General features: G+C 41.0%; 1 protein-coding gene across 6 annotated transcripts in view; it reads right to left on the reverse strand.

Annotated features, from left to right (window-relative positions):
• The window catches only part of OBSCN (obscurin, cytoskeletal calmodulin and titin-interacting RhoGEF), a 315,598-nt gene that overhangs the window by 49,316 nt on the left and 238,895 nt on the right, over nt 1–27,387 (reverse strand). For 5 of the 6 annotated variants that reach the window (XM_075126052.1, XM_075126054.1, XM_075126053.1 and 2 more), the window contains 4 exons: nt 27,176–27,305; nt 23,874–23,979; nt 2,949–3,197; nt 496–628 (listed from right to left, as the gene is read on the reverse strand). In XM_075126052.1, the coding sequence (XP_074982153.1) occupies nt 496–628; nt 2,949–3,197; nt 23,874–23,979; nt 27,176–27,305 (618 nt within the window). Of the gene's footprint in view, nt 1–495; nt 629–2,948; nt 3,198–6,631; nt 11,341–14,754; nt 14,798–23,873; nt 23,980–27,175; nt 27,306–27,387 lie in introns of those variants that run through there. The other variant, XM_075126055.1, reaches the window with a different exon arrangement.

Here is a 27,387-nt window from a genome sequence, read left to right on the forward strand (position 1 = left end):
AGTTTTAAAACAAACAAACAACTACTTCACACGATGCACAATCAACCTGTGGAACTTGTTGCCAGGGGATGTTGTGGAGGCCAAAAGTATAACTGGGTTCAAAAAAGAATGAGAGAAGTTCAAGGAGGATAGGTCCATCAATGGCTATTAGCAGAGATGGTCAGGGATGCAACCCCCATGATCTGGGTGTCCCTCCACCTGGGACTGCCAGAAACTGGGACTGAATGACTGGGGGTGGATCACGCAATAATTGCCCTGTTCTGTTCATTGCCTGTGAAGCATCTGACACCGGCCACTGTTGGAAGACAGGATACTGGGCTAGATGGACCATTGATCTGACTCAGTATGGCTGTTCTCATGTTAAATCTACTCAGGTCACTTCAAGCTACCAGCTACAACATTCAAGAGAACTGGATTGTAGGGCAGCTTTTTCAAGGACAAAGACACATTCAGAATTCCATTCAACACTTTGAGCGTCATGATGTTTATGCTTACCTGGTAATGGGAATAGTGCGTTCCTGACCTCCTGCAGCTCCAGCAGTCGTCTCTTTTTGGGAAGTGGTTGGGCTTGACTTTGTTTCACTCAGTTTCTCATCCGGAATTTTCCCAGTGCTGTCTCGCACTTCACCTGAGAGTGAAAACAGGACCTGTTAGACTAGTTACATTGGACAACATGGCTGAAAACAAGGGCTGAGATCAATTTCTGCTCTGAGTTCCAGCAGAACATCCCATCAGACTTCAGTGGGGTTCAATCACCGTAACTAAGAGGAGAATTTGGCCCTTTTCAGAGGATTATGTGAAACGAAGTGTTCTCAGTGAAATAAAAATCATCGATGTTAGAATATGGCTGACTGGGCAAAAGCATCAGGATTTTTGTTGTGAGGAAACACCCAGGCATGAATAGGAAAAGTACAAAGAAAATTTAAATAGAAATGAAAAAAACCCCAGCATGTGTGAAGCAAACAAGTTGATCAATTACATACATTCAAGGAAAATAGTTGGCTGAGTGTCCTCCAGCTTGCAGATTGAATGAAAATGACAAATTTTGGCTCTGTTGATAAATTTCAGTGCTTCCATTATTAGGGTACACCAACAATTACTGGACTGATTGTCAACTCACACTGGTATAAATCAGAAGTAGCTCCAGTGAAGTCAATAGGGTTATACTAATGTAAAACCAGTGCATGGGAGATAAAAATCAGGCCCTAATACGTGCTACTACTGTAAAGACGGCCTAGTTGTGCCATCACACCTTTTACACTGTTATAACTCCCTTGACTTCAATGGACGTTCTCCTCACTTACACAGCTATGAGTGGGACCAGAATCAGGTCCAGAATCTCTTTTCCAGAAATATTACGAAATGAAAAGATGGGTGGGTTCTTTAACCAAGCTGTTTCCTCCAGAATGGGCTTGATGTTCTATTCCAGCAAGAACTAATCACCTTGTGATACGTACCATCAGGGTTACCTATAAGGGTGAAGAATGCCATTTCCTGTGCAATGTAAGCATGCAAAGTGCAGAGGAAGAGAAGCATTGTCATTCTTTGGTAGGATGGTTGGGAGATCATTAGCGATGGCTTGTATTGGAAAGAGAAGTGACTCTTCCTAGTAAGCTAACTGGGCAGCTTTACTAGAGAGCACTGTTATATAATGGCATCCAACAAAAGACCACAGTTCACCGATGAGTAAGATCTTCATTCAATGATTTCTTACTGACAGTGCTATTGAAATATTTGCCTTCTTGTTCTTATTCAAAAGCAGGTGATCAAAGGGACACATGTCAACATAATAAGCCTCTGTTTTTAAAAAACACATACCCATGTTAATAACGTCTTAAGTCATTGAAAATGAAAGAACTTTAAAAATACTTAAATTTACTTTTTCACCTTTGTATGCCGCTGGTTTCCTTTTTTCCACTTCCCTGAGCTACTGTCAAGGAACTAAACTATTCTGTTTCACTTTCTGCTTACAGTCATTTTCTGGTTCTCCTACACTGGCAGAATGCTACTGTTTTGGGTTTCCAACACTGCAGCGGAAAGACTTTGAATAAATAGCACCCAAACTTTTTCATGTAATTTATTTTGTTTGAATCCATGAAATGTTTGCATGCTCATTATGTTGTGTAACAAAATATTTTTTTAACAAAATCTAGATTTGGGGGCCGAAAGGTACTAGACAGTGTCCCTTTAAGACCATACTGGATTAAGAACAATTATTTGACTTGACACAAAATGACAATGGGCTAGACAAATCGGTTCTCTAGTTATTATGGCAGCTAGTAAAGATGAAGAATGAAAGGGCTGTAGTATTTACCAGGCTCTTTACAAGATTTAAGAAGTGAAATGTATTTCCCATTTTTTAAAAATAACATACAGTAACACAAATATGAAAGCTTTTGTTCTCTTTGCAAGACATAAATTGACTCTAGTTACACAGAGCATTATTTTTACTCCTGAAAAAAAATGTCCCAAATTCTATTAAGGCTACAATGTTAATCGAATGCAAATGAATCCTTAATACCCTTATAGCCTAAAAAGTCTGCAGCACTTAGCCAAGGAATGTCAAGTAGAAAGGCCTGAATCACCATGTTGTTTATGACATGCAGTAAACATAAACAAACAACATATTCAGGGTCTAAAATTCAAGATGACCCCACGCTAAAATCCCAGACATGGAACCATCCCCCATCCATGAACTCTGGAGACATTCAAAGTCCAAACTCAGCTTCAGATCCAAATTTGCCAGTGCCCCCCATTTACATCAGGAGCCCTGGTATTATTTACATCATGATACCCCCACAATTTGTGGTGTCTGAATTGTGTGTCTTGGACCCATCTCTGTTTAGAACACAAAGAAATATAGAATTGAGAAGAGCTTCATTTTTTGGTCTTGGCAACATTTGTGTCTAACATCCACGTGACATTTCCCAAACTCAACCCAAACCTACCATGACCTCCAGCACTTTGGGTTTGCGTGCTGACTTCATGAACTATCACAGGATGTCTATTTTCTGTATCTGAAGCTGTGGACTCAAGAACGCCAAAGCCACCAGCCTTTCCTCTCATACTTGGAGGAAGAGTCACATGCACTGATGTGGAATCCACGAGTTTCTTCAGGGCTATCCTTATCTCCTTGTCTGCACGTTCAAGCGAGGCCCGGACAGAATTCTCCAGCTCTGACTGTGGTGAGACCTCTCCTACAGACAAGAAGAATAGCTTTTCTCTCTTCAGAATAAAACAAAAAAGTTCAGTACTGATCGACCCACAATGTGATTCGGAGCAAACATTTGCATTCAAGTCTCCCCCCCCCCACCTTCTGCAGTAGAGAATGTGCAAATGTTTATTTCCAGGAAGATGGAGTCTAGCTAGACTTCACAATGAATGTCCAGTAGACTCTGCTCATCCTGCTGCAAATGGCTTAACACACTATGTACACTCACATCTTCTCACCAGATGCGACGGAATTTAAGTGATACATAGTGGTGGAGGTGACCAAACTGGTGACTCAAGCTAGGGAGGATGAGAGAGGAAAACCACACAGTGCTAAGTTCATCAGATCAATAGAAGGAACCCTGGTTTGACTCCTGTGCTAACACGGTGTTTTATGCAACAAAACTCAAGTTATTATTTTAAATGAAAGCTATACAACTGGTTTCTTGCATGGAGAGAAAGAAGGAGTGAATAGGTTACAGGATGACTTGTGCATTGAGAGAGGAGAGGAAGGAGAGAGGTAAGGGTATGTGTCAATGTCATTACTCCATCACACTAAGAGGGGCATGGCTGGGGGAGCATGTGGAACTGTCCCCAATACAATATTTTGATTATTTCTTAGCTTGTGATATCATATTTTATGTTACCATTTGCCTCAGGGAAACCTGAGAGGAGCAGTGGGCTTTGCACTAAGGGACATCTGAGAGTTATTTTTAATTTATTTTTATTAGATATGTTTCTAAAGCAACATGCCTGTGCAACACACTGCAGGGGATGGGCAGTACCAAGGGGCAGCACAGGACTTAAGGGAGGCTCTGTGGGGGAGCAGTCCTTCAGAAGAAATGTAGAACCCAAGTCCCTCTGTTGCTGGTGGCTGGTCTACTAGATTATTTGCTGAATGGCAGCAGAGTACGGAGGAAGACATGGCGCCTGGCTCAAGGAGCTCACAGGCTAGAAAGATAGGCAGAAGGTAAAAATCTCCGAAAATAGCCAATATCTTTCTCACTCATTTAAACTGGCTCTCAAGCCCAAGGCTCAGTTTCTGAGCAACAGCTAAGTACATAGTAGAGTTTCCTTTCACAGTCACAGCACAATCAGTATCTAACTCAGTTTAAATCTATGAGATTGTATGGGTATGACATGCTGTACAAATGTTTCCAAGGCGTAAAAGAAGGGACAGGCTCCTCCACTCCCCAGGTATCTGCCAGAGGTCGGTCAACGAACCCTGGAGAAGGCTAGACACTGTGTCTGCAATTTGACCCCCATTTTGTAAGGCACACTAGCATGTCTCAAGTGTAAAATGAACAATGCAAACCAAATGATAATTTACTCCACGCTAAGGTTGCCTAATAGTCTTTATTAAAGCCAGGTTTCAGAGTAACAGCCGTGTTAGTCTGTATTTGCAAAAAGAAAAGGAGTACCTGTGGCACCTTAGAGACTAACAAATTTATTTGAGCATAAGCTTTCGTGAGCTGCAGCTCAGCTGTAGCTCACGAAAGCTTATGCTCAAATAAATTTGTTAGTCTCTAAGGTGCCACAGGTACTCCTTTTCTTTTTATTAGAGCCATTCATTTTCAGTTGCTCATCACTTCGTTATTCTAAATATACTTCCCACCTTTTAAAAAATTCTATTCCTATGAAACTGGTGCTCCTGTGAAAAAGAGTAATTTACAGGCAGGCCAGGCACCAATCCTGATTGGTCACTACACAATGTAGACCCTACAGAGAATGATCTATAAATGACAGAAGGGCCAATCCGACTAGCCCACTGGAGTCTATGTGTAAGGACTGCTTTCAGGTCAGGGTGAGAGAAAGAGAGAGAGTGTGCTCATGCATGAAGTAGGAAATACGATTACTAGTTTTATCAGACCAGCAAATATTTTTACCAATAAATATGACTCCTGTGGAATGGAGAAAAAATTAACTGTGTTAAGAGCAAGATGGTCATATCACCAGGATCAATAGCTCTTTACCGCTAATGGACTGTACCGAGTGTCCACCTCCATACAGAGTCCCCGCTGGAAAATGTCATTTTCTTCAGTCTATCTTTTCCTGTGAATTTCTCCTTGCTTCATTCACGGGGAATTCCAGGCTCAAAAATGGTTTTATTTCCCCCAACCCATGAATTCAATTGTTTTTAGTATTGCTCAGGAGTGCGGATGTGTTTTATTTCATATTCTCAGAAGAAGAAACACTGCAGCTTTTGTTCTGATTCTGCTCCCTTCCCCTCTTACAGAAAATCATTAGGGCACATGAACTTTACACACAAACCTCAGGGAGAAAAAAGGCAGGTCCCATCTTGGCTCAGCCCTCTTTGACGGTGTCGCCTCTTAATTTCTTTTTAATTTTCTTCATGTGAGTATAGCGGTTATGAAAGGTGCTAGACCTGAAGACCTGGAGACTGAAGCCCTCTGTTTATCCACAGGACAGTCAAGCTTCCCTCAATTACATACCATACCACCCCACATGTGTGCATTAACACTGATCTAGAAGCACCATTTCTGAGACTACCCACCAATTAGTGTAATGTTGGTTTCAGCACCCACCTGAAAGTGAACTGTTATGAAATGAGTGGAATATACTTAGTGGTGAACACTGTCCCTTTAGGAGAAAATTTACTCCGATTTAAGTAGGATTAATTTCACAAGGATAATTAAACATGATCAGACATAAACAATGGACACTGTAGACAAAATATACCCAATTCTTCAGCAGGACAAGCTTAAATCTTATTACTTCACTGCTGTGTTAGCTCAAGGGATAGCTTGAGTGTTGTCGCTAACGCAACTTCAATGCGCACCCAAAAGTGTCTAGCTCCTGTAAATGGTGCTTTACATTTAAGCTAACTGGCCTAAGATATTGGTTGAAACATGAGAGCTGCTGACTAGTAATGCAGTGGGAACTCATCACTCTGTGTTGCTAATACAAACACTGTGCAGCGTGAGTGTTCTGCAGTGTGACTGCTCTCACTTGAGCGAGGCTGACCCAAGAGAGTTCACTCTCGTGCACATAACCAGAGCTAACAATGCAGTGAAGACAAACTCTTAATGCACCTTCTATTTCCCGGTTGTAAAATCCTGAACTATTGATTGTAAACCTTAAACCTGATTTGTCCCTTTCAGTGCCCTGTACATTTAACCTGATAAGGAATGGCAGTAGCTCAAACATGTTGAAGTTCAAATTCAACTCAGAGAAGCCCCTGAGATGCTGACACAAAGTTCCCAAAAATTCGTCACTTCACAAAACAGGCTCTCTCACAATACTTCAGCACTTTTCCAACTCAAGTGCAGTAGCCCTGAAATACTTGAGTGCAGTTGGGGTCCCAACTAACTCCGACTTATGTTCATGGGCTCTCATTGACTTCAAGAGAGAGCCAGTTACCATGAAGAAACAAAAAGACATAAGCAAGTGAGATCAATGATAGCTGATGCAAGACATTTATTGATATGAACTTGAGCATCTAATAACATCTTGACTTAGATTTATTTTAGTTTTTTGTCTCTCAAACAAACTGAAGTTTCCACCTTTTTCACACCCTTTTGCCTGGGGGAATTACAGTAAAACATTCTGTGTGTTAATTTTAATACAGTGTTATGTCTTCATCTACAGGAAATAAACCCCCACGCATATCCTTAGTTATCTACAAATTTTAAATCACTTACAAGCATACTTTTTAACCTCTAGGAAAATACTTTGAAAATAAACGAAAAGGACTTTTAATAATTTTTTCATTTTTTTAAAATAGAGTACCGTGATAGGATTTTTAATTCCTTTTTCACTTATATTTTTTGTTTAAATTTCCAAAGAAAATGTAAACAGATGTTATTTACTTTTGGTTGATCACCAGAAATATAAGTATTTCTTTGCTACAAGCATTTGAAATGCAACTCTACTTCATTAACAAAGTCATTACTAAGCAAAAACCAGGTCAAGAGAAAATTAATAACTCCACATTCCGTTGTATATCTTGACAGACCTAGATCTCTATTTTATTTCTGCTTAACGATGGCTACGGGCTAAATTCTTTTCACAGTTGCATCTGTGTAAATTTGACTTCAGTGGAGGTATTCTGGATTTACATCAGAGTAACTGAGATCAGAATATGGCCCAATAAAACAGAAATATTTTCAGTTCAAAAATATTTCCTCCCCTTGTATGTCTGTTACTCTCCAATGTACAGTAGTGTAATATTTCTCATAAGTGAAGAACTAATATATAGCCATTGTATAGCTTAAATATAAAAGATACAGTATAAACTAATGAGGTGTTATTGAAAAAATGATAGTACCATAAAAGAGGTTTTATTTCTTTCACCACCTGTAGTCACTGAGAAATTTTAAAACTTCAAAAATGTAGTGCACGTCTGTATACAAAATATATCCTTTAGATACTGAAATGAAAAAGAACGTTAAATTACTGAATTAATTTTAGCCATCACATGTTCCAGGTTCAGCTCTTGAAACAAGAATTGTAATTTTTGTGAAGGCACCTTTTTAAAGTTAGCTGTACCTTTTCTAAGGCAGTGCCCTGCAGAACACTGGATCAAGTTTCATACATTATCTAGTTAGGTAACATCAAGACTGAAAACACTGGCATGTGATGTTCTAAGAGAAAACTCACTTAATCCTCTTTAAGATGATTAGCAAGCAAACTGTCTCTTAGCATTCTTGTAACATCCTGATCTGTACCATCCAGATAAAAATTATTGTGTTTTTTTAGCAACATTACCGTACGACTCAACTTACATAAGGTTTTGTTTCTTTTTCTCATATCTTCTGTCACATAGACAATGTCAGACACCCAGGGCCAATTCCTGGTCCTATTGGTATGTCTACACTGCATTTAGAAATTAGTGGCTGGCCCGTGACAGCTGACTCAGGTTTGTGGGGCTCAGACTAAAGTACTGTTTAACTGCGGTGTAGATATTCAGGCTCTGGCTGGAGACCAGGTTCTACAAGTCTGTGAAGTGAGAGGGTCCCAGAGGTCGGGCAAGCCCGAACGTCTACACTGCAGCTAAACAGAGGCTTAGCCTGAACCCTGAGTCAGCTGGCACAAGCCAGGGGTGGGTTTCTAATTGCAGTGTAGACATATCCATTGAGAACAATGGCAAACTTTAACTGACATCAAGTGGGACAAGAACCTAGCTGTAAGGACTCAGTCTCATCAAGGGACTGAGCACCTTCTGAAAGTGCTATGCAACATCAATTTTCACTGAAGCTAGTGAGAGCTGAGGGTGCTCACCACCTCTCAGAGGCACTCAGCAACTTGCAGAATTATACCCTTACTGGATTAGCCATCATCATGCATTTGAGATCTCTCTGTCAAAGCTCTAGAGAAACACAACTGTCTATGATAAAGGGTGACCTCTACAACATAGCTAAACCAAAGTGGCTACAGTATAATGGTACATCTTGCACTGAGAGTGTATTCAAATGGCATAGTACACTAAAACTCCATAAACAAGTTATTTCTGGAAGAAGGTTTTAATTGTATTAGTACTCCTGCAATTTTAATATGGTTCATGGGTAAATTTTCATTAGGAGATTAGGAAACTTTAACCACTAACGCACTGGTGGCCATTAACATGTACAGGAGACCTAATTAACCATTCTACTCACATAGTAATTATTCATTTATGAAATAATTTATTTGTGGTTCTACACATGTTTTTAATCTGGATTGTAGATATTGTATTAGCCTGTCCATTCCTTTAATCAATACTCTTTTAAGTGTAGATAAAGCAAACCTCTATCACAATTTAGGATGATTTATAGCGTTACTGAACTTGAATAAAGAATGCAGAACCATAGAAACCCATACGTCTTAAAGGATTAACAAGAAGTAGTTGATTAACAATGATGGCCTTTTTAATAAAGGTGGAACGTAGTTGTACCCAGACTAGGCTCTGTTGAAGTCAATGGGAGTTTTGCCATTGACTTTGGTAGGGTCAGAATTTCACCCAAAATGTTTCAGCAGTCTCTTAAGTCAGCAGTGTTGCCTAATAAGTGTAGTACCTTCTGTAGGTTTCACTCTCTGGAAAAATATAATAATAATTTAAACAGAGTACACAATCTGAAAGGTTTATGAATACATTTTTGGTAGAGCTAATTTGTCCCATCAGCATTTAGTAAAAGTAAAGCAGCGCAAACTATTTTGCTGGCTCTCTGGCATGTACAGTGACAGAAGATATGCTTACATGAAACTACCCTCCCTTCTCTCGATGGCTGGAAGGTATTGCCAAGCTGAGATACCTTAAATGTCTCACCACTGAGTGACTTCTCAGTCTGAGAGCTGAAGTAATTTTTAAACTCTCGAAGAAAAATGTGTTTGCTTATTTATATTTTTGTCACAAGTAAGAGAGGCAGGTCACCCTAAGTCTATTTGCCTCTCACTCTTTCTCTATGGAATGATATGCTTTCACCAGGATCAATTATAAACTGAACTGACAGAAGTGTTCCCTTTAAGACTGGAAAAGCTCTACATATCACGGTCTATATGTTTTCCTTAAGGTATTTTTCTTTTAGGTGTTTCCCTAGAATTCTCACCACCAATTTCACCCACCCTAGAATGTTTTTGTTTGTTTATGTATTTTTTTATTTGATTTTAAGAATGCTGCTTGTATCTGCTCAGCTCTGGGAGGGGTCTTCCGTGCTGATGTGCAACATAACAGGCTCGCCGATAGTTCCATAGCTGAGGGTTCTTGTGGAAACTTCCGTTTTAAAGCTGGACTGTCCATTGTCCGCTGAGAGCTGAACTCCGGTACAGAAAGACGGTTTCACTTGGAAGGAAGGTCCAGGTGAGGCTGCTGGTGCTGCTGCATGCACACCAGGAGCGGCTGCTGCGGTGCATGTCTCACTCACATGGAAAGAAATGTTAGACGGACCCACGGACTGCACTCCTGTTACTCTGGATGCTGACATGAACATTCCTTCAGGACGGTGCTCCTTGAACTTGCTGAAAAAGCTTTGCCTTGGTTTAGGAACAACAGGTCTCCCGAGATTTAGCAACACAGGCTTCCCCACCGTCGGTTCATTAATTTCTGTCTGGAGCACAGAGATCTCACAGGGTTTGTCTTCTGTGTAGTTTTGATCATCACATCCATAGGTCTCACCTTCTTCAGGAAAGTAATCTTCAAGGTCTTCCAGAGTTAGCACTTTTCCATTGTGGGTCAGGATTTTGGGGTCTCGGTTGCCAATGTCATCTGTCTCTAGCTCCTCTGGCTCATCAGTTATAACAGTATCTTCCTCTGGAAGATCCTCATCTTGTACTGTATCAGGTACTCCCCCTTCAGCAGTCCAAGATGTATCTAACTCATCAGCTTCTTCCTTAACCCCTCGGCTCATCGGTGAAGGTGGAAGTTCAGGCTTGCCTGTATCAGCTGTCTCCAAGCTAAAGACAAAGGGTTCACCCACACAGGCAAGCAGTGGGGAAGTAGCTTCTGAAACATCGTCATTGCTTGCTTCCTGCATGCAGCTCTTTCCGTCAGTCCCACAGTCAATGAATGAACTACTTCCTAACTGTTCAGACCCACACTGAGAACTTATGTCTTCTTCACTGTTGACTGGAGCTCCTTCCTGGTCAGCTCCATATGCAAGGGTTGGGATGTCGACATCTGAAAGATTGTCTCTAGGCAGGGAAGACTTGGCCTGCTCCACTAATTTATTGTTGGAGTTGTTTGTGTTTGGGTCATCTTCAGAGGAACGCCTAGGTCTTGGGTCAGGCATAGTGAATGTCAATACTCCTGAGTCATCTTTTTCTGGCTTTGCTGGGGAAGCGCCTCTTTTCTTCGCAGGCTTGGGTGATTTTTTCACCTTGAATTCAATGATTTCCTCCACTTCGACCCATTTGGGTTTTTGTTCTTCCGCCTTGGTTTCTACGACAACAGGTCTAGCTGCCGCTCCTTGTCTGTCCTCTGGCTCTGTCACAAAGAACGTAGGGATGACAGTCTTCCGTGTGGCCTCCGGCTCATGCCTGTGTACAGGCTGCCTGACCTTTGTCACATAAACTGGCTCTGGGGTCAGCAGCTCTGATCTTGGAGAGCGGGAGAGAGAGTAACCTGAAGGAGGACGGGCGGGAGACATCTTTCGCTTTTGCCTTGGGGTCTTCACCACAGTTGTTATCGTTTCCTCTCTGATGACAAAAATGGTTGAAATGGAGTTTGCGTGAAGCCAAAAATCGTTCTGGGATCCACACTCCCTCAGCACATGCCCATTGTGGACAAAGCCACCCAGGTGGGGTTAGTTTTGTGAGCACTCAATTTTGTGAGCATTTAAGTTTCAGAGGGACACACACATACTCAACTCACTTTCAGAATCAGGTTTTCTGTCAAGAGAGCTCTGCACTGTCCCATCCAAATGGTTTCCAAATCCATTAACACTTGGAATGCACAGAAGCATGTTGTTAGATGCCTGCTATATTGCATGCTGCTTCACTGACTATTATCAATGATTTTCTTAGAACAGGAACAGTGTTATTTTGCAGTCATATAGCAGTTTCATCCAAAGATCCCAAAGACAGTCAGGAGTTCAACCCATTCTCCCTGATCCAGTCTCCATGGGTGAAATCCTGGAGCCAGTGAAATCAATGACAAAAATCCCATTGACTTCAACGGGTCAGGAATTCACCTCTTATTTATAAACATATTCTCTCTTTTTGTAGGTTAAAATGAATGGTCACAAAGAAAGGGTTTGTTTACCTATCAATCAACAGCATGGACTACAGACCTGCATTTTCACACACACATAAAAGCAGTGTTAGAAGATCGTTAAGCACATGGGGAAAACCAAGAAAGGAAAGACAGCTGAAATATTTCCTGAAGAAGCTATTCATGCCAAGATATTAGTATTCCCTCTTGCTATAAGTGTGTGTGTGTGTACGTGTGTGTGCATTTATTTTTCTCTTTATTTTTACAGTAAAAATGATGATGGGCTAGCATACTGCACGGAACCGGATCCTACCCTCAGTGTGAGTTTTACCTAAGAAGTACAGGATCAGGCCCATAATGCATGTTCACTATTTCTCAGAATAATTCTACTGGCTTTGCTGTGGGTACGGTGAGGTGCCCAGAACAACAGGGACTTCTGCACATTGAGGTCTACATTATCTGCACTTGGATACATACACACTGATGTCAATGGGATGCACCTATCCCAGGGCAGAATTTGACCTTAAACATGCTGCAGTACAGATTGGGATAAATGTCTGCTTCCCCAGACTTCTCAGACAAATAAGTCCTTTTCCCTTGACTTTTTCCTGTAGACATAACATTGAAAAAGCCATAATGAAAGTCACGTGTAAAAATGTACATTTCAAATAGCACAACAGCCTGCGTTTAAAGAGTCTCATCCCCAAATTTAGAGGTGGCTGCTCCAGGGGAAACAGAAGAGGCAAAGCCAAGCTTGTTTTTCACTGAGCTACAGCCTCTAGCATCAAGTGCAGAGCCAGAGGCCGAAACGGAAGCAACCGAAAGATCAATAAAGAGGACTGGACCCAGGAAGGAATGAGTATGAATTCATATTTCCAGCCTCACTCCCCAGCTTCACATGGCAGTTCCATACCTCAGTCTATAGCCCCAGCAAGATGGGCCTGCCATCCACAGAACATTCCTTGCACAGGAAATCCTCCTATCTCCTCCACCCTTCTCATAGGCTGTTCTGCACAGGGAGATGGGAAAGGATCAAGGACTCTCCACTAAGAGAACTTCTTCTGCTCTTGTTTGGCCAGGACAGGGACTTAAAGATTCAGAGATCTGATCTACTTCTCTCTTCTAGCATCACCCTATCACGATGTGATTCCAGCACCTCCTTCCATGAGAATGTGCCCATGCCAGTATCACCCTCTCTTACTGAGTATATATTTCATTGCAGCATTAGCCTCTTCCATTGAGAATGTGCCTATCCCCGTACTTACACCTCTCACATTGAAATGATCTCACCCAACAGCACACTTTCCCACTGAGAGTCTCTCCCCCTAGCCTCAGCGCCACTACCTTCTCACCATGCCTAAAGCTATTTCTCATGTTGGGATTGCTTGCTTCCAGCCAGGGGTCACCAGCCTTCACTGTTGGAGAGTCTTTAAGGTCTACATTGTATGTGCATAACTCTCATCAATGCCAATCAAAGGTACGTGTGAAAATCTCTGGCAACCGAGTTGAGAATTAACCTTTATATACTTGCATTAGATATGGGTTTGAGCCTGAGCTGCAAAGTTAAGACCCACATATGAGTACGCTCAAGGTTTGGGGGTTTGCACAGCCTGGATTTTGGTTCTGTTCCATCTCAAATTTATGCATTAACTTGCTCCGTGTTGGTAAAGTTTGAACATTGCTATCCTCATAGATACATACTTAGGGCGTGACTCATCTCCCATTGAAGACTTTAGTAATAGTTGGGTCAAGCCCTCAGAGGTTTAAATCAGTACTCTCTGTAGAATTTACTTATGAGGACCTTAGTAATCAGTTTACTGAATGGCACTTTGTGTTTGCTGAATGATATTTAACAAAGTGTATGACTGCTGGAGAGAATTAGAAGACAATTTTAAAAAGAAAGAACTAGAACAAGATTGCTGACATCACCAGATGACTGAGAAGAAATCCAAAACAAAATGCTTTGTCCTTCTGTCTACTGATTTATTGCAGCAGAGGCTCATAAAGGTAAAAGCTTTAAACTTTAAACTGTTGCATGGCCTGACCTCGAGCAACCCCTGGAAGAGCAACAAGGACTCATTTTCCTGGGCTACTTCTGAATCTGTTCTCTAAAACTGTGTCTTGCATAATCTTTAGCTAACCCACTTGTATTTTACACACAGCACACAACAATTTGGTATGGACAGTAACACCAGGGGTTCTGCTCTTTGCAGAAGTAAAACTGCCCAAAAAGCCCAATCTAGCTTCCACTGAGGTCAAAGGAAAACAGCAAAAGGCGGCACCTCTTCCCCACTTTACCCTTGTCTGCCAATTGGCTATTTAGTTTGAAAACTCTTAGGTGCCCGGACCTGTTGTCTTACACACCTACATGGTGCCATTGGGACCCAATGTGCTATATAAATGAATAGAAGATTATAAGAATATACAAGAATAATAAAACGAGTAAAAGATGGTATTCAGCTTTTGTTTCTATGTATATTTCAGTTGTTGTTTCATACACACTCATCATAATTTAACAAAGGTACAAGGAAGTCAATTATCAGTATCTGCTTCATGTCCAAGCCATGAACTTGCTTCTAACAATGTCATGTGTCGTGTTATTGAGCCAGATTCTACCTTCTCAAACTCAAGTGCAATTTCCATTGACATCAGTGGGATCTGTGCTCATATATCTGAACGAAGAATTTGGCCCAGACTGAGTCTAAACTCTAGTGTTCCTGCTTTTTGAGAGGGATGGCTACATTTTTCAGGTTGTTACATTTCATAACACAAAATACCAAGAAATCGGATGGGATGGGAATGAACACACTTGCATGGCCAACAAACACAGGCTTGTTATTGGATCATGCATAGGCAGCAAGTCAAAACATGACTGTTTAAAAAAAAAAAAAAGCACTTACATGATGATGGTTTTCTTGGGCACTTTAGTCTCTTGTTCAGTGACTACAAAGAAAACAGTATGAACAGCATGGGGTTAAAGAAAGGCAAAAGCTGAAATGATTAAATTAACTTTGTTAAGTTAATCAAGAGAAACTTGAGTGAAAAAACGCACGTATCATCCCATCCGTGCTTTCTGTGGTTATCTGCAGTGATATCCTTAGTGACTCTGATCAGTACTGGGGATTCCCAGTGTGGCCTATTTTTTCCCACTTTGATAACCTGGCATTTGTCTTTGGAAAATCAAAACTTCTGCAAGCTACCATGTGAGAGATCAAAATATGTCTCTATAGGGAATATTCAGCAGAGCTGGAATCCTTTAACCTATGATTGTCATGTTTCTGGAAAAGGAGTTTCCCGGACTAAATAATCAGTCAGTTTTCAGGCTTCTGCAAACTGGATTCAAGATCCAAGCTTCTCAAAATGAAAAAAAAAATTATAGAAAATTAGCACAAAAAAGCCCCACAAAATGAGAGTCCATCTATATACCTACAGTATGCATATGTCTGCTCCATCCATGCATATTAACTCTGTATAGCTCTCTTTCTATGGCCCAATAATATAAACTACTGCTTTAGAGGTGACTACATAAAGATTTCAGATAGGATTTTTTTAAGTTAGAGATTTAATAAAAAAGGAAAAGCAAAGTGGTATAACATTTCAAAAGCTAATAGAGATTTTCATCATTTTTTCTACCAATCTGCTGGTACAGCGTCATGACACCATATGAACTAGATTGTATTTAATGCACTCTGAACTGCTGACTATAAGTGGGATTTTGCAAAACAAGACCCCAAGCCCCTCTCTTTGTTCAGTGACAAGTTAGTGAGCTTCTAAAGGGCTAAGTTTTCCTTTGAATTATATTTCCAGCAACCAGCTTAATAAAGCAAATAAGCTCCAGCATTGTTGTTATTTAGTTTGTATAATTAAAAAAACACTTAAAAAGTGAACAGCAAAATTTTCATTGTTGTTTTTGAAATAAAGCTGTTTCTTGTCCCAAGTCATTATCTCTACAGTAACAGTGGCTGCCGTCCAAAAATTACAGTTACCAAGAGTTACTACACAGCAATATCTGAGATATCACAGATAGTTCCTGTTCAAAATATGAGGGGGACGGGGGCAGGGGAATCTAACCTCTGTTACATCTTTTAGCAAATCCTGATTCTTTAAATGGTCACCAACATATCTATAGACTAAAAAATTCAAAATATATTTACATTATAAGACAGAATATTCGAAATTTAATTTCACCTTCACTTAACTTACAAGGGCCCCATCCTGCCATTATGCTAAGCATGGAAATCCCACTGGGGTGAATGAGAATTTTGTGCAGAAGTTGATGTCAATATCTCAGTTGGGTATAGAGTTCCATGTTTTCCCTGCTGGAGTGCTAGTTTCACAAATGCCTGAAAAAAGAGAGCAGGTGGCTGTTCCATGTTGTCTTCCAGTTTCTGTTAGGCAAACACAGACGGCCAGATTCTGCTCTCAGTTATACCTAAGTAAAACTAGATTTTTTTTCATTAAAGCCAATGGAGTTACACTATATTTACACTGGTTTAAATGAAACCAGTGTCGGACCTAGAATCTAGAATTTAGACTGTAGCTATTAAATATAGGAAGAAATTATTTGCAAATGTTTTGTCTTCAAAATTAAATAAAATTTTAAGCCTATATAAATACTTTGTTAGTAACTTGGAAAACTTTTGAAACTATTTAAAATTTGCTTTACATGGAAGTTGGACTGGGCCCTTAAACAGTATTTTGCTTTTGCATCCAGGTTAGAAATGTTCATAAAATCAGGAACCCTTTAAGTCAAGATTCCCAAATAGATAAACAATGTGGATATAACAAAACTAACAGAAATACTCCTCCAGATGGGACCTATTCTTCTCATGTCATTGGGGTTACTCCTGATTAAACCAAAGTAAGCAAATGAGAATCAGGCCCAATATATTTATGAAAATTAATTAGTGTGCAATAGATATACTATGTAGATAAAAGATATTTTATGAGGTTCTTTTAACAGTTACTGTATGTTGAATACTAGTTGATCGTTAAAAATGTATTTAGTGAATATCCAAAATTGTCTCACAGAAAAGAACTGTATCAAATGTTCAGTTAGGAAATATCAATAAATATGTGTCATTAGTAACTGGTATTTTATTGAACTGCACCTTATTAAGCCTAAATAAATATACTGCGAAACCTAAATACACTGTTCTCTGTCCTTGCACACAATTCCCATTATCAATGTCTGATCTTGCACTCCTTCCAGCTGACAACAGTCCCAGTTGTTCTGCATGCATAACTCCCAACTGATGTCAGTGGAGATTTTGTATACAAAAGTTCTGCAGGACTGGGCACAAGAGCGCCAATCATAAATTAAATGGGGTATATGGGCCCTAAATATTTAAATTAAAACTTTAATTTAGTGCATGGCAGTTTATATAGACTCTCCGAGATATGATAGGTTTGAAGCAATCCCATATGAAGGATAGAACCACATGAAAGTAGGATGAGGGAATTCAGGAACTATTCGTAGGATTTATCATTTCAACTTTTTTGTAGCATTTTAGAAAAACAGCTTTGCAAAGCAGAAGATCCTGATAAGCAGATTAACAGCTCTAAGCATTAGGTTCAGCCAACGAGTCTACGTTTTTTGTTAATATGTTAAACCAACAGCTCACACATTATGAAATGATTACAAGAATGCGTTTGAAGGCAAATAGAACCCTCAGAACTTTGAGATGCATGAAAGATGATGTCCAATGTGATTTTTCTTACAATCTGTAAATCCTACCTTGTCCCCCTCAGAAAACCATAATATTCCATTGCACAGTATGCGCTGATCATGTATATCAAGGAAGATGATTACTGAATTTCCCCCCCTTGATCTACCAACTGTTGAATCTAATTACACTGCAGACAATTCACAAACAGAACAGAATTTTCTAAACTGCTCTGTATGAAATACAAGTATTCTACTTTTTCTGTAAAGAAAAACAACTGTGGTTGGAAAAGCAGTGTTATAGCTTTAGAAGCCTTTACTTGGAAACAATACTTGTGTGTTTGCTATGACTGAGATGGACCTAAAGATGTTTTTGTGCACAGTACTGTGCTGAACACATTGCCAGCCCTAAACTAAAAATAAACATCAATAATAATAGTAAATTAATAATAAGAGAACAATGAAAATATTAATAATATCCTGATCTTCACCCTAAAAATGGAACTATTAAAAAGTCTAGGGAGCAAACCCACATTCTCTAGCTCTTCGGCAGGATAGTGGGAAAAACAGAACTAAAAATACTGTGTGCTTCTACAGCAATCTTGCCTTCGAGGATCTCAAAACACTTAATATTATCCTGTGAGACAGGTATTACCAGGCAAACTGAGGCACAGAGTGATTAAGTAACTTGTCAAAGGTCTCGCATGGAGCCAGTGGCAGAGGTAAGAACGGAACCCAGGAAGCCGGATTCCCATTTCCCTGCTATAAACACGCTCCATCCCAGTGTTCAGTCTTCTGCAAAATCTTGCTTATTTCCACTTGTGCTACGATTATTCCTGCTAATAAAAAGCTTTACATTTGTCGTTTCCTAGTCTGTACCATGCCAGTCAGAGATGATGGGAATTCAATAACTTTCAGAAATGTTGCCATTTTGTTTTTAAAAGTGAGTTGATTGCAAGTTAGTGAACCTGGGTTGAATAATTTGCTGAATTATGATGTTAAACATGAAAGCTAGAGCCATGACGAATCAGCATGTCTTTAAAGATTTGCGACATCTAAATTAAGCAGCAAGGAGATTGGTTGCAAAGCAGATATTCAACTTAAACTCAAATAGAAAGGTTCACACTCTCTCTCTCTCTCTTTAACCCTACAAATAATTGTGTGAAAGTCCTAAAATTCTTCCTGAATTTGGATTTCTGTTTTTAAATCAGTTCTCAGTTGACTTCAATGCCAGGTGCTAACTGAGGGCAGAATTTAACTCTACAAATTGCAGGCTTGGTCCCTGGATTGCTAATTGTGGACAACAGGATTTACTAATTTAATACTGTGAGTAATAAACAATGTTTGGCTCAGTGAAATAAACTGAGAGGTAACAGTAAAACAATGGCAAGGAAAAAACCAATAGCAACAAAAGTCTCTGTGAGAGTCACAGGAAGAACTGGCAACCATCACACCATACAGCCAACAGCAAACAACTATTAAATAGGTAAAACTCTCAGAAACAGTGCTGGTGTGTGGGAGCGGGCCAGGTCCAATGCCTGTTCTCCAGTGTAATAATATCACACTGTGATAGCTTATCTTCCTGCTGAAGTCATAAACAATAACATCGCCACCAAAATGCAGAATCATAAGGATGGAAAGAGATGGCTCTCATCAAGTCTGTCTGTCCTTCTGTTCTTTGCCAGGGGAGCCTGGCTTCCCAGCAGATATATCCAGATAGATTATTGGATGTTAAATAACCAATAGTTCTTTTCTCAGTTACACGTATTAGGCCAAATTCATCCTTGGTGCAACTCCATCGAATGCAATGAAGCTATTACAGGGATGACTTCGGCTCATTTTAACATTTTGCTCTGGAAGGCCCTGAACCATCTTTCACTGACTAACTGCAGTTGCATTGGGACCGTATTTCCTTCGACAATGCCAATTTGAACCCAATAACCACTAGTCACAACCAGTATCTCTCCAGTTTAAACAACAAATTGTTTTATTTCACAGTACTTCTGGTGCCCGCAGGCAATTGCCGTGTTAGATTTCTTCAATCAACGCCACAAAATAATTTCTTTTATATGAACTATACAAATGTATGATATACAAACATGAGTAATTCCAACGTGAATTTAAATGCTCACAACGCTATAAACTAAACAACACTTTTAATGCAGTTTTGCAATTCTTACTTTTTATTACAACATCTTCCTCTAACTTGCTTTAAATGATAATAAATTTCAGTTTAGCCTCCTACAAGGTAAATGCACCAAGATATGCCACGCTGGTGGTGTTTTGTACATTTTTATCAGCATTCTGGGTTCAACATATTCGCTCCCTGAGTAGGGCATATTACGGAAACAGCACCCCTCCAGCCGATTAAGTTATGCTATTGATAATCCCAATAAAGTTCTCCCCTGCAGTCCTCAGTGATTTGATCACCATAATACAAAGCCACAATGGAAGTGAGCATAAAGCAGAGGAAAATAATTATGTGCGTATGTATGAGATTATCTGGGTTTCTATAAGAATTCAGACGCTTAGGGGGAATAATGAATAAATTCCAACTTTTCTAGGTCATTAGAAACATATAACGATTCCAAACAGGCTAAATAAATTATAGGCCTGGACACTAATCTGGGTAGTCTATGGTTTCTGACTCCCAACATTAACACTAGCTTCAAGGCAAAAGTAATTGTCAAGAGTACACTTCTCCCAGTCATGGCCCCCATTGAAATCCTGAGTGCTGTCACTATTCAAATGCCAGTGATGCGAAAAAGTGCTTACTTACCTGTACAGTAACCCTTGTTCTTTGAGATGCGTTGGGTACATATACATTCCTTTACAGCTGCATGTAAGCCCAACGCACTCGAGCCAGAGACTTTTGCCAGCAGTACCAATAAGCATTGAATGTGGCCCTACTCTTGTGTGATCAGAGCAGAGAGCACAGAAGGCATACGGCTATCACCTCCCTCTCCATTACTTTGCACCGCCGTGTATCTAACTCCTGAAGTAGCGGGGAAGGTCATGGACTGTATGTGTGCACAACACATCTCGAAGAACAACAGTTATTGTACAGGTAGGGAACCATTTTTTCCTCCCCAAGTGATTGTGCTTGTATACATTGCCCAGGAGGTGACTCACCAGCAGTTTTCCTACAGATGGTGGGACTGCAGATTACTAGAAAAGAGACTGCAACACCAAGTTGCCGACGCTGACGTCCTCTCAGGAAGCCTGTGTAATAGCATGGTGTCTGGGGAAGGTATGTACCCATGATCATGTTGCTGCTTTGCACGTCCCATATAGGAATGTTGCTCAAAAAGGCTGATGAAGTGGAATGAGCCCCAGTGGAGCACAGTTATCCTGCGTGGAAGGGAGACCTTAGCAAGATCAAAGCAAAGCTTGATGCAGTCAGAAATCCATTATGAGATACACTGAACTGCATCTGATTCTCCCTTGATTCTTTCACTATAGGCTACAAAGATTCTGGGGCAGGATCTGAAAGATTTGTATAGTCTATGTAAAATGCCAAAACCCTACATACATCTAAGGCATGAAGCTTTTCTTCAGCCTTGAAAGGATGAGGTGTTGGGGAGAATATTGGGAAATGAATTATCTGATTAAAGTAGAATCATAGAATCATAGAATATCAGGGTTGGAAGGGACCCCAGAAGGTCATCTAGTCCAACCCCCTGCTCGAAGCAGGACCAATTCCCAGTTAAATCATCCCAGCCAGGGCTTTGTCAAGCCTGACCTTAAAAACCTCTAAGGAAGGAGATTCTACCACCTCCCTAGGTAATGCATTCCAGTGTTTCACCACCCTCATAGTGAAAAAGTTTTTCCTAATATCCAATCTAAACCTCCCCCAGTAGAAGGTTGATACCACCTTTGGCATAAACTTAGTGTGCAACCTAAGGGAAACTTTGTGTTTGTGGAAAACTGTGAGAGGAGGGTCAGCTAAGAGTGCTAGCAGCACTGGACTCACCTAGTAAGAGGTAATTGCTAACAAGAATGCTGTTTTCACTGATAATAGTGAAAGGGATGATGTTGCCAGAGGTTCAAAGAGGGGGGACCCATTCAATGGGTCAGAACTAGATTCAGATCCCACAAAGGTACCCCCAGATTGGACATGAGAAGATACACATTAACGAGACCCTTTAGAAATCTGGAAGCCACGAGATGCAAAAAGATAGAAAAGCCAGCCACTACAAGGTGTACTGCAGAGACAGATGCCAGATGGATTCTCAGTGAACTGAGAGATCAGAAAATGTTAGATGCAGTAGGTAGTCCAGTATGTGTCTAACCACTGTAAGATTTGGTGATAAATGGTGAGATTCTGCCCAGATCAAAAACCTTTTCCATTTCACTGCATGTCACTCAGGTGGAATCCATTCTCTTGCTTACCAAGATCGCTTGGACATCTTGGGAGCATAATCTCTCCTGATTACTCAACAAGAGATCATCCATGCGGAGAGATTGCCAGTTGGGATGCAGAGACATTGGTTTTGAGCCGGAGATTGTCAACAAGGGGTAAAGTTATGAGTGACTAAATGGAGAGTTGGTGTAGGTACATGAACCAGTACTATCTTGGCTAGGCCGGCACTACAAAGATTATGGTTGTCTTGTCTTTTTTTAGTTTCCTGATCACCCTCAAAATGAGAAGGACTGGAGGTAATGCATACAGCAGATGGCTTGACCAGGGAAGAAGGAAGGCATCCATGACAGAGCCCAGGCTGCGGCCTGCTCTGGAGCAGAACTTCCTGTACTTGTTGCTCAGGCTAGTCTATTACTGAGTATTCCAGGCAGGGATGCCCCGTTAGCTGGGGCTGGGTTTGTGAGAAAAGGTTCCTGACTAACTGTGGCTACGAGGGAGACAGGGTCCCCATTCTCAGGGGCTGCTCATTTCTCTGGCCTCGAGCAGTGTGTCGTCCTCAAGAGACGGTAGGATCCAGGAGGATGACTCCAGGTGGTGAGTTTCTTGCTTTCCTTCCATGTTTCTCTCTCTCTTCTCTAGTGCTTATCTGTAACTAGGATTATGCCTTGTATACAGGGGTGCTGGAACAATTTTTATAGTGGGGGGTGCAGAGAGCCATTGAACCAAACTGTAAACCCTGTATATAATGGAAACCACTTCAAGCCATCAGGGGGTGCAGCAGCAGCTCCCCTAGTTCCAGCTTCTATGCCTGCATATGGCACATTGTTTGAATCTTGGAGATTTCTCCATACTAAGCCCCCAAATGAAAGAACTAACTATCTAATAAACTAAACCATACTAAACTATCTTAAGCCTAAACTATCATTAGAACCATATGCATTTAGAGAAATCTCTGTCTAGAGATCGGCTAACTGAAGCTAAGGAGCCACAGGGAACTCCCAACTCTCGCCACAGAAGTAACTGAGAAGGAGGCAGCAGCCATGCCCCTTTTATGCCCTCAGCTCTGAGCACAAGGGAAGCAGGGGGCATGTGCCCTCTAGGGTACTGCTGGCAAAAGTCTCCCACTTGAGTGCACTGAATGCACATACAGCTACAATGGAATGTATCTATGCACAATCACTGGAAGGAGAAAAATAACTTCCTTAGCTGTTTGCAAACCTCTGACATTCAGTGTTGCCTAAGCACACTTATGAAGGGTGTAGTTTGTTTTCTTTACATATTTATGGTAGAAATAATTCAAAGAACAAGATAACTTAGGACAACGGCCCTCTTAAGAAATGAAGAGAAAGACCTCTCCACTGGATTCTTCTTACCAATTTAAGTTAAATAAACAAACCAAAAACACTCATAAAAAAGGAATGGATTCCATGAACATGTGATGTTTAATATCAATATATCTCTTGCTAACAGATAAATTAATACTTATTCACACACGTGCTTGGAAATACAGCTGATCCATCAGATGTATTTCTTTGACAATTCCACATATTCTCCTGTGTCATTTTAGAGACCACCGTATTTCTGCTGTGCTTTAGTTATTGAGTCCGGTCTTTCCTCAGTGTAGCTCATATCACATTCTGCCTCTAGACTGAAACACTACTATTGCTAGATCAAATGGAAAGAATCACAAAATCACCAGACTTAGTGGCAGCAAAATAAGCTGCTCCTCCTTTGCCATTTAATGGATTCCATAAACATTATATGGTAAGATAATCCATTGATTTCATCGGCTTGGAAATCAACTAAGTACGTGATGGGTATACATGATCTGCAGTATACGCATACACGCATAATTGGACATACAGACACATGTACGCTGACAATCAACATGAATAAGACTGTATGATAAGATGGCAAATATATTCAGCCCTCAAGATGACGACTTTAGGGTAATTCAATGATATACTTACAGAGCTGGCAAAGGGTCATACCTTCTATAGTAATGGCTTGGTCTCCTCTCTTCTCCTGGGCCAGTAATGCTGCACTCTGCTGGCAAAGATCCGCTCCACTCCTTGCTGAACCTAATCTGTTCGTCAGCTAACAAGAATCAAGCAATACTCAGTAAAATGTAGGATAATTTTATACAGTCAATCCACACTTTACCCTACTGCAGCCAAGGCCATATGTGCAATACAGGACTGCATAAATGGCTCAACTAAATCCAAGGGCAAGATTCAAGTAACTTCAACAGAAGTCAGCTGGATCCCGCAGTAGAAGAATCTGGCCCTTGGGAAATATACTCATGAAGCAGATCCCTTGAGTGTCCACATCCCAGTTCAGTGCAATTTATGTTACTTATTTCCTACTGGTTTCAGAGTAACAGCCGTGTTAGTCTGTATTCGCAAAAAGAAAAGGAGTACTTGTGGCACCTTAGAGACTAACCAATTTATTTGAGCATAAGCTTTTGTGAGCTACAGCTCACTTCATCGGATGCATACTGTGGAAAGTGTAGAAGATCTTTTTATACACACAAAGCATGAAAAAATACCTCCCCCCACCCCACTCTCATGCTGGTAATAGCTTATCTAAAGTGACCACTCTCCTTACAATGTGTATGATAATCACGGTGGGCCATTTCCAGCACAAATCAAGGGTTTAACAAGAACGTCTGAGGAAGGAGGTGGGGGTTTGGAAAACAAGGGGAAATAGGTTACCTTGCATAATGACTTAGCCACTCCCAGTCTCTATTCAAGCCTAAGTTAATTGTATCCAATTTGCAAATGAATTCCAAGTCAGCAGTCTCTCGCTGGAGTCTGGATTTGAAGTTTTTCTGTTGTAATATCGCAACTTTCATGTCTGTAATCACGTGACCAGAGAGATTGAAGTTTATGAAGACTGGTTTATGAAGGTTATAATTCTTGACATCTGATTTGTGTCCATTTATTCTTTTACGTAGAGACTGTCCAGTTTGACCAATGTACATGGCAGAGGGGCATTGCTGGCACATGATGGCATATATCACATTGGTGGATGTGCAGGTGAACGAGCCTCTGATAGTGTGGCTGATGTTATTAGGCCCTGTGATGGTGTCCCCTGAATAGATATGTGGGCACAGTTGGCAACGGGCTTTGTTGCAAGGATAGGTTCCTGGGTTAGTGGTTCTGTTGTGTGGTATGTGGTTGCTGGTGAGTATTTGCTTCAGGTTGGGGGACTGTCTGTAGGCAAGGATGGGCCTGTCTCCCAAGATTTGTGAGAGTGTTGGGTCATCCTTCAGGATAGTTATCTTTGAAAACTTGTGGTGAACGGAGGAAGTCCCAGATGACTGGAAAAAGGCTAATGTAGTGCCAATCTTTAAAAAAGGGAAGAAGGAGGATCCTGGGAACTACAGGCCAGTCAGCCTCACTTCAGTCCCCGGAAAAATCATGGAGCAGGTCCTCAAAGAATCAATCCTGAAGCACTTACATGAGAGGAAAGTGATCAGGAACAGTCAGCATTGATTCACCAAGGGAAGGTCGTGCCTGACTAATCTAATCGCCTTCTATGATGAGATTACTGGTTCTGTGGATGAAGGGAAAGCAGTGGATGTATTGTTTCTTGACTTTAGCAAAGCTTTTGACATGGTTTCCCACAGTATTCTTGTCAGCAAGTTAAAGAAGTACGGGCTGGATGAATGCACTATAAGGTGGGTAGAAAGTTGGCTAGATTGTCGGGCTCAACAGGTAGTGATCAATGGCTCCATGTCTAGTTGGCAGCCGGTATCAAGTGGAGTGCCCCAAGGGTCGGTCCTCGGGCCGGTTTTGTTTAATATCTTCATAAATGATCTGGAGGATGGTGTGGATTGCACTCTCAGCAAATTTGCGGATGATACTAAACTGGGAGGAGTGGTAGATACGCTGGAGGGGAGGGATAGGATACAGAAGGACCTAGACAAATTGGAGGATTGGGCCAAAAGAAATCTGGTGAGGTTCAATAAGGATAAGTGCAGGGTCCTGCACTTAGGACGGAAGAACCCAATGCACAGCTACAGACTAGGGACCGAATGGCTAGGCAGCAGTTCTGCGGAAAAGGACCTAGGGGTGACAGTGGACGAGAAGCTGGATATGAGTCAGCAGTGTGCCCTTGTTGCCAAGAAGGCCAATGGCATTTTGGGATGTATAAGTAGGGGCATAGCGAGCAGATCGAGGGACGTGATCGTCCCCCTCTATTCGACATTGGTGAGGCCTCATCTGGAGTACTGTGTCCAGTTTTGGGCCCCACACTTCCAGAAGGATGTGGATAAATTGGAGAGAGTCCAGCGAAGGGCAACAAAAATGATTAGGGGTCTGGAACATATGAGTTATGAGGAGAGGCTGAGGGAGCTGGGATTGTTTAGCCTGCAGAAGAGAAGAATGAGGGGGGATTTGATAGCTGCTTTCAACTACCTGAAAGGGGGTTCCAAAGAGGATGGCTCTAGACTGTTCTCAATGGTAGCAGATGACAGAACGAGGAGTAATGGTCTCAAGTTGCAGTGGGGGAGGTTTAGATTGGATATTAGGAAAAACTTTTTCACTAAGAGGGTGGTGAAACACTGGAATGCGTTACCTAGGGAGGTGGTAGAATCTCCTTCCTTAGAGGTTTTTAAGGTCAGGCTTGACAAAGTCCTGGCTGGGATGATTTAACTGGGAATTGGTCCTGCTTCGAGCAGGGGGTTGGACTAGATGACCTTCTGGGGTCCCTTCCAACCCTGATATTCTATGATTCTATGATTCTAAGTACTCCTTTTCTAATTTCCTACTAAGGATTTACTACTGACTTACTACAAAAAATGAAGTGCAATTTCTTTTTTGAAGTAATTGAAATTGCCTGCCCTGACATATATGATTTGATTTTCTTAGTTACTTCCTGCTAATCTTTTGAAATAAAAGAGAATTTCAATGGTTGCCCTTTTGGCTGAAGCCCAAAAGTGCTTTTTCTTGTCTGGATGTTTGTCTGGATCTCTTTAATTTAGTGATGAGCCCAAAGCAAAACTCCACATCAGAACATTTGAATGTTGCCTGGGGTAGATTTGGAATCTAAACTCAGCTCTGACTCTGATTTCCAAACTGCCTCATTGTTATATTAATTGATGAACCAAAATCTCAGATCAGAGTATCCCCGAACAGTTGGGTCCATCCCTCCTTTATTTTGAGCTTCTTGGTACGCTGTGTGTAACACTTCAGATGCAATAACACAGTCAAAAATCTGTCCCCAGAGAGAAGAAATTCTTACATTATGATGAGTCAAACAGCAGCTGTTGAAATCTGTTTGAACTTACTTCACATTCATAGTGTCCCATGTCTTCCTTAGAAGCATTTTTGATCACCAAGACTAACACGCCACTCCGTGGCTCACTAAAAGTCTGGTATTTATTGATGTCTGTCAGCAGGGCACCATCTTTATACCACCTGTGCATGGAAAATAGCAAGTCTAAGGCAAAATGTGACATTTCAACGAGTCACTCGCCCATCAACCCAGTCGGCAGAGCAA

Source organism: Caretta caretta, chromosome 2 (assembly GCF_965140235.1).
Source record: "Caretta caretta isolate rCarCar2 chromosome 2, rCarCar1.hap1, whole genome shotgun sequence".
Classification (NCBI taxonomy): domain Eukaryota; kingdom Metazoa; phylum Chordata; order Testudines; family Cheloniidae; genus Caretta; species Caretta caretta.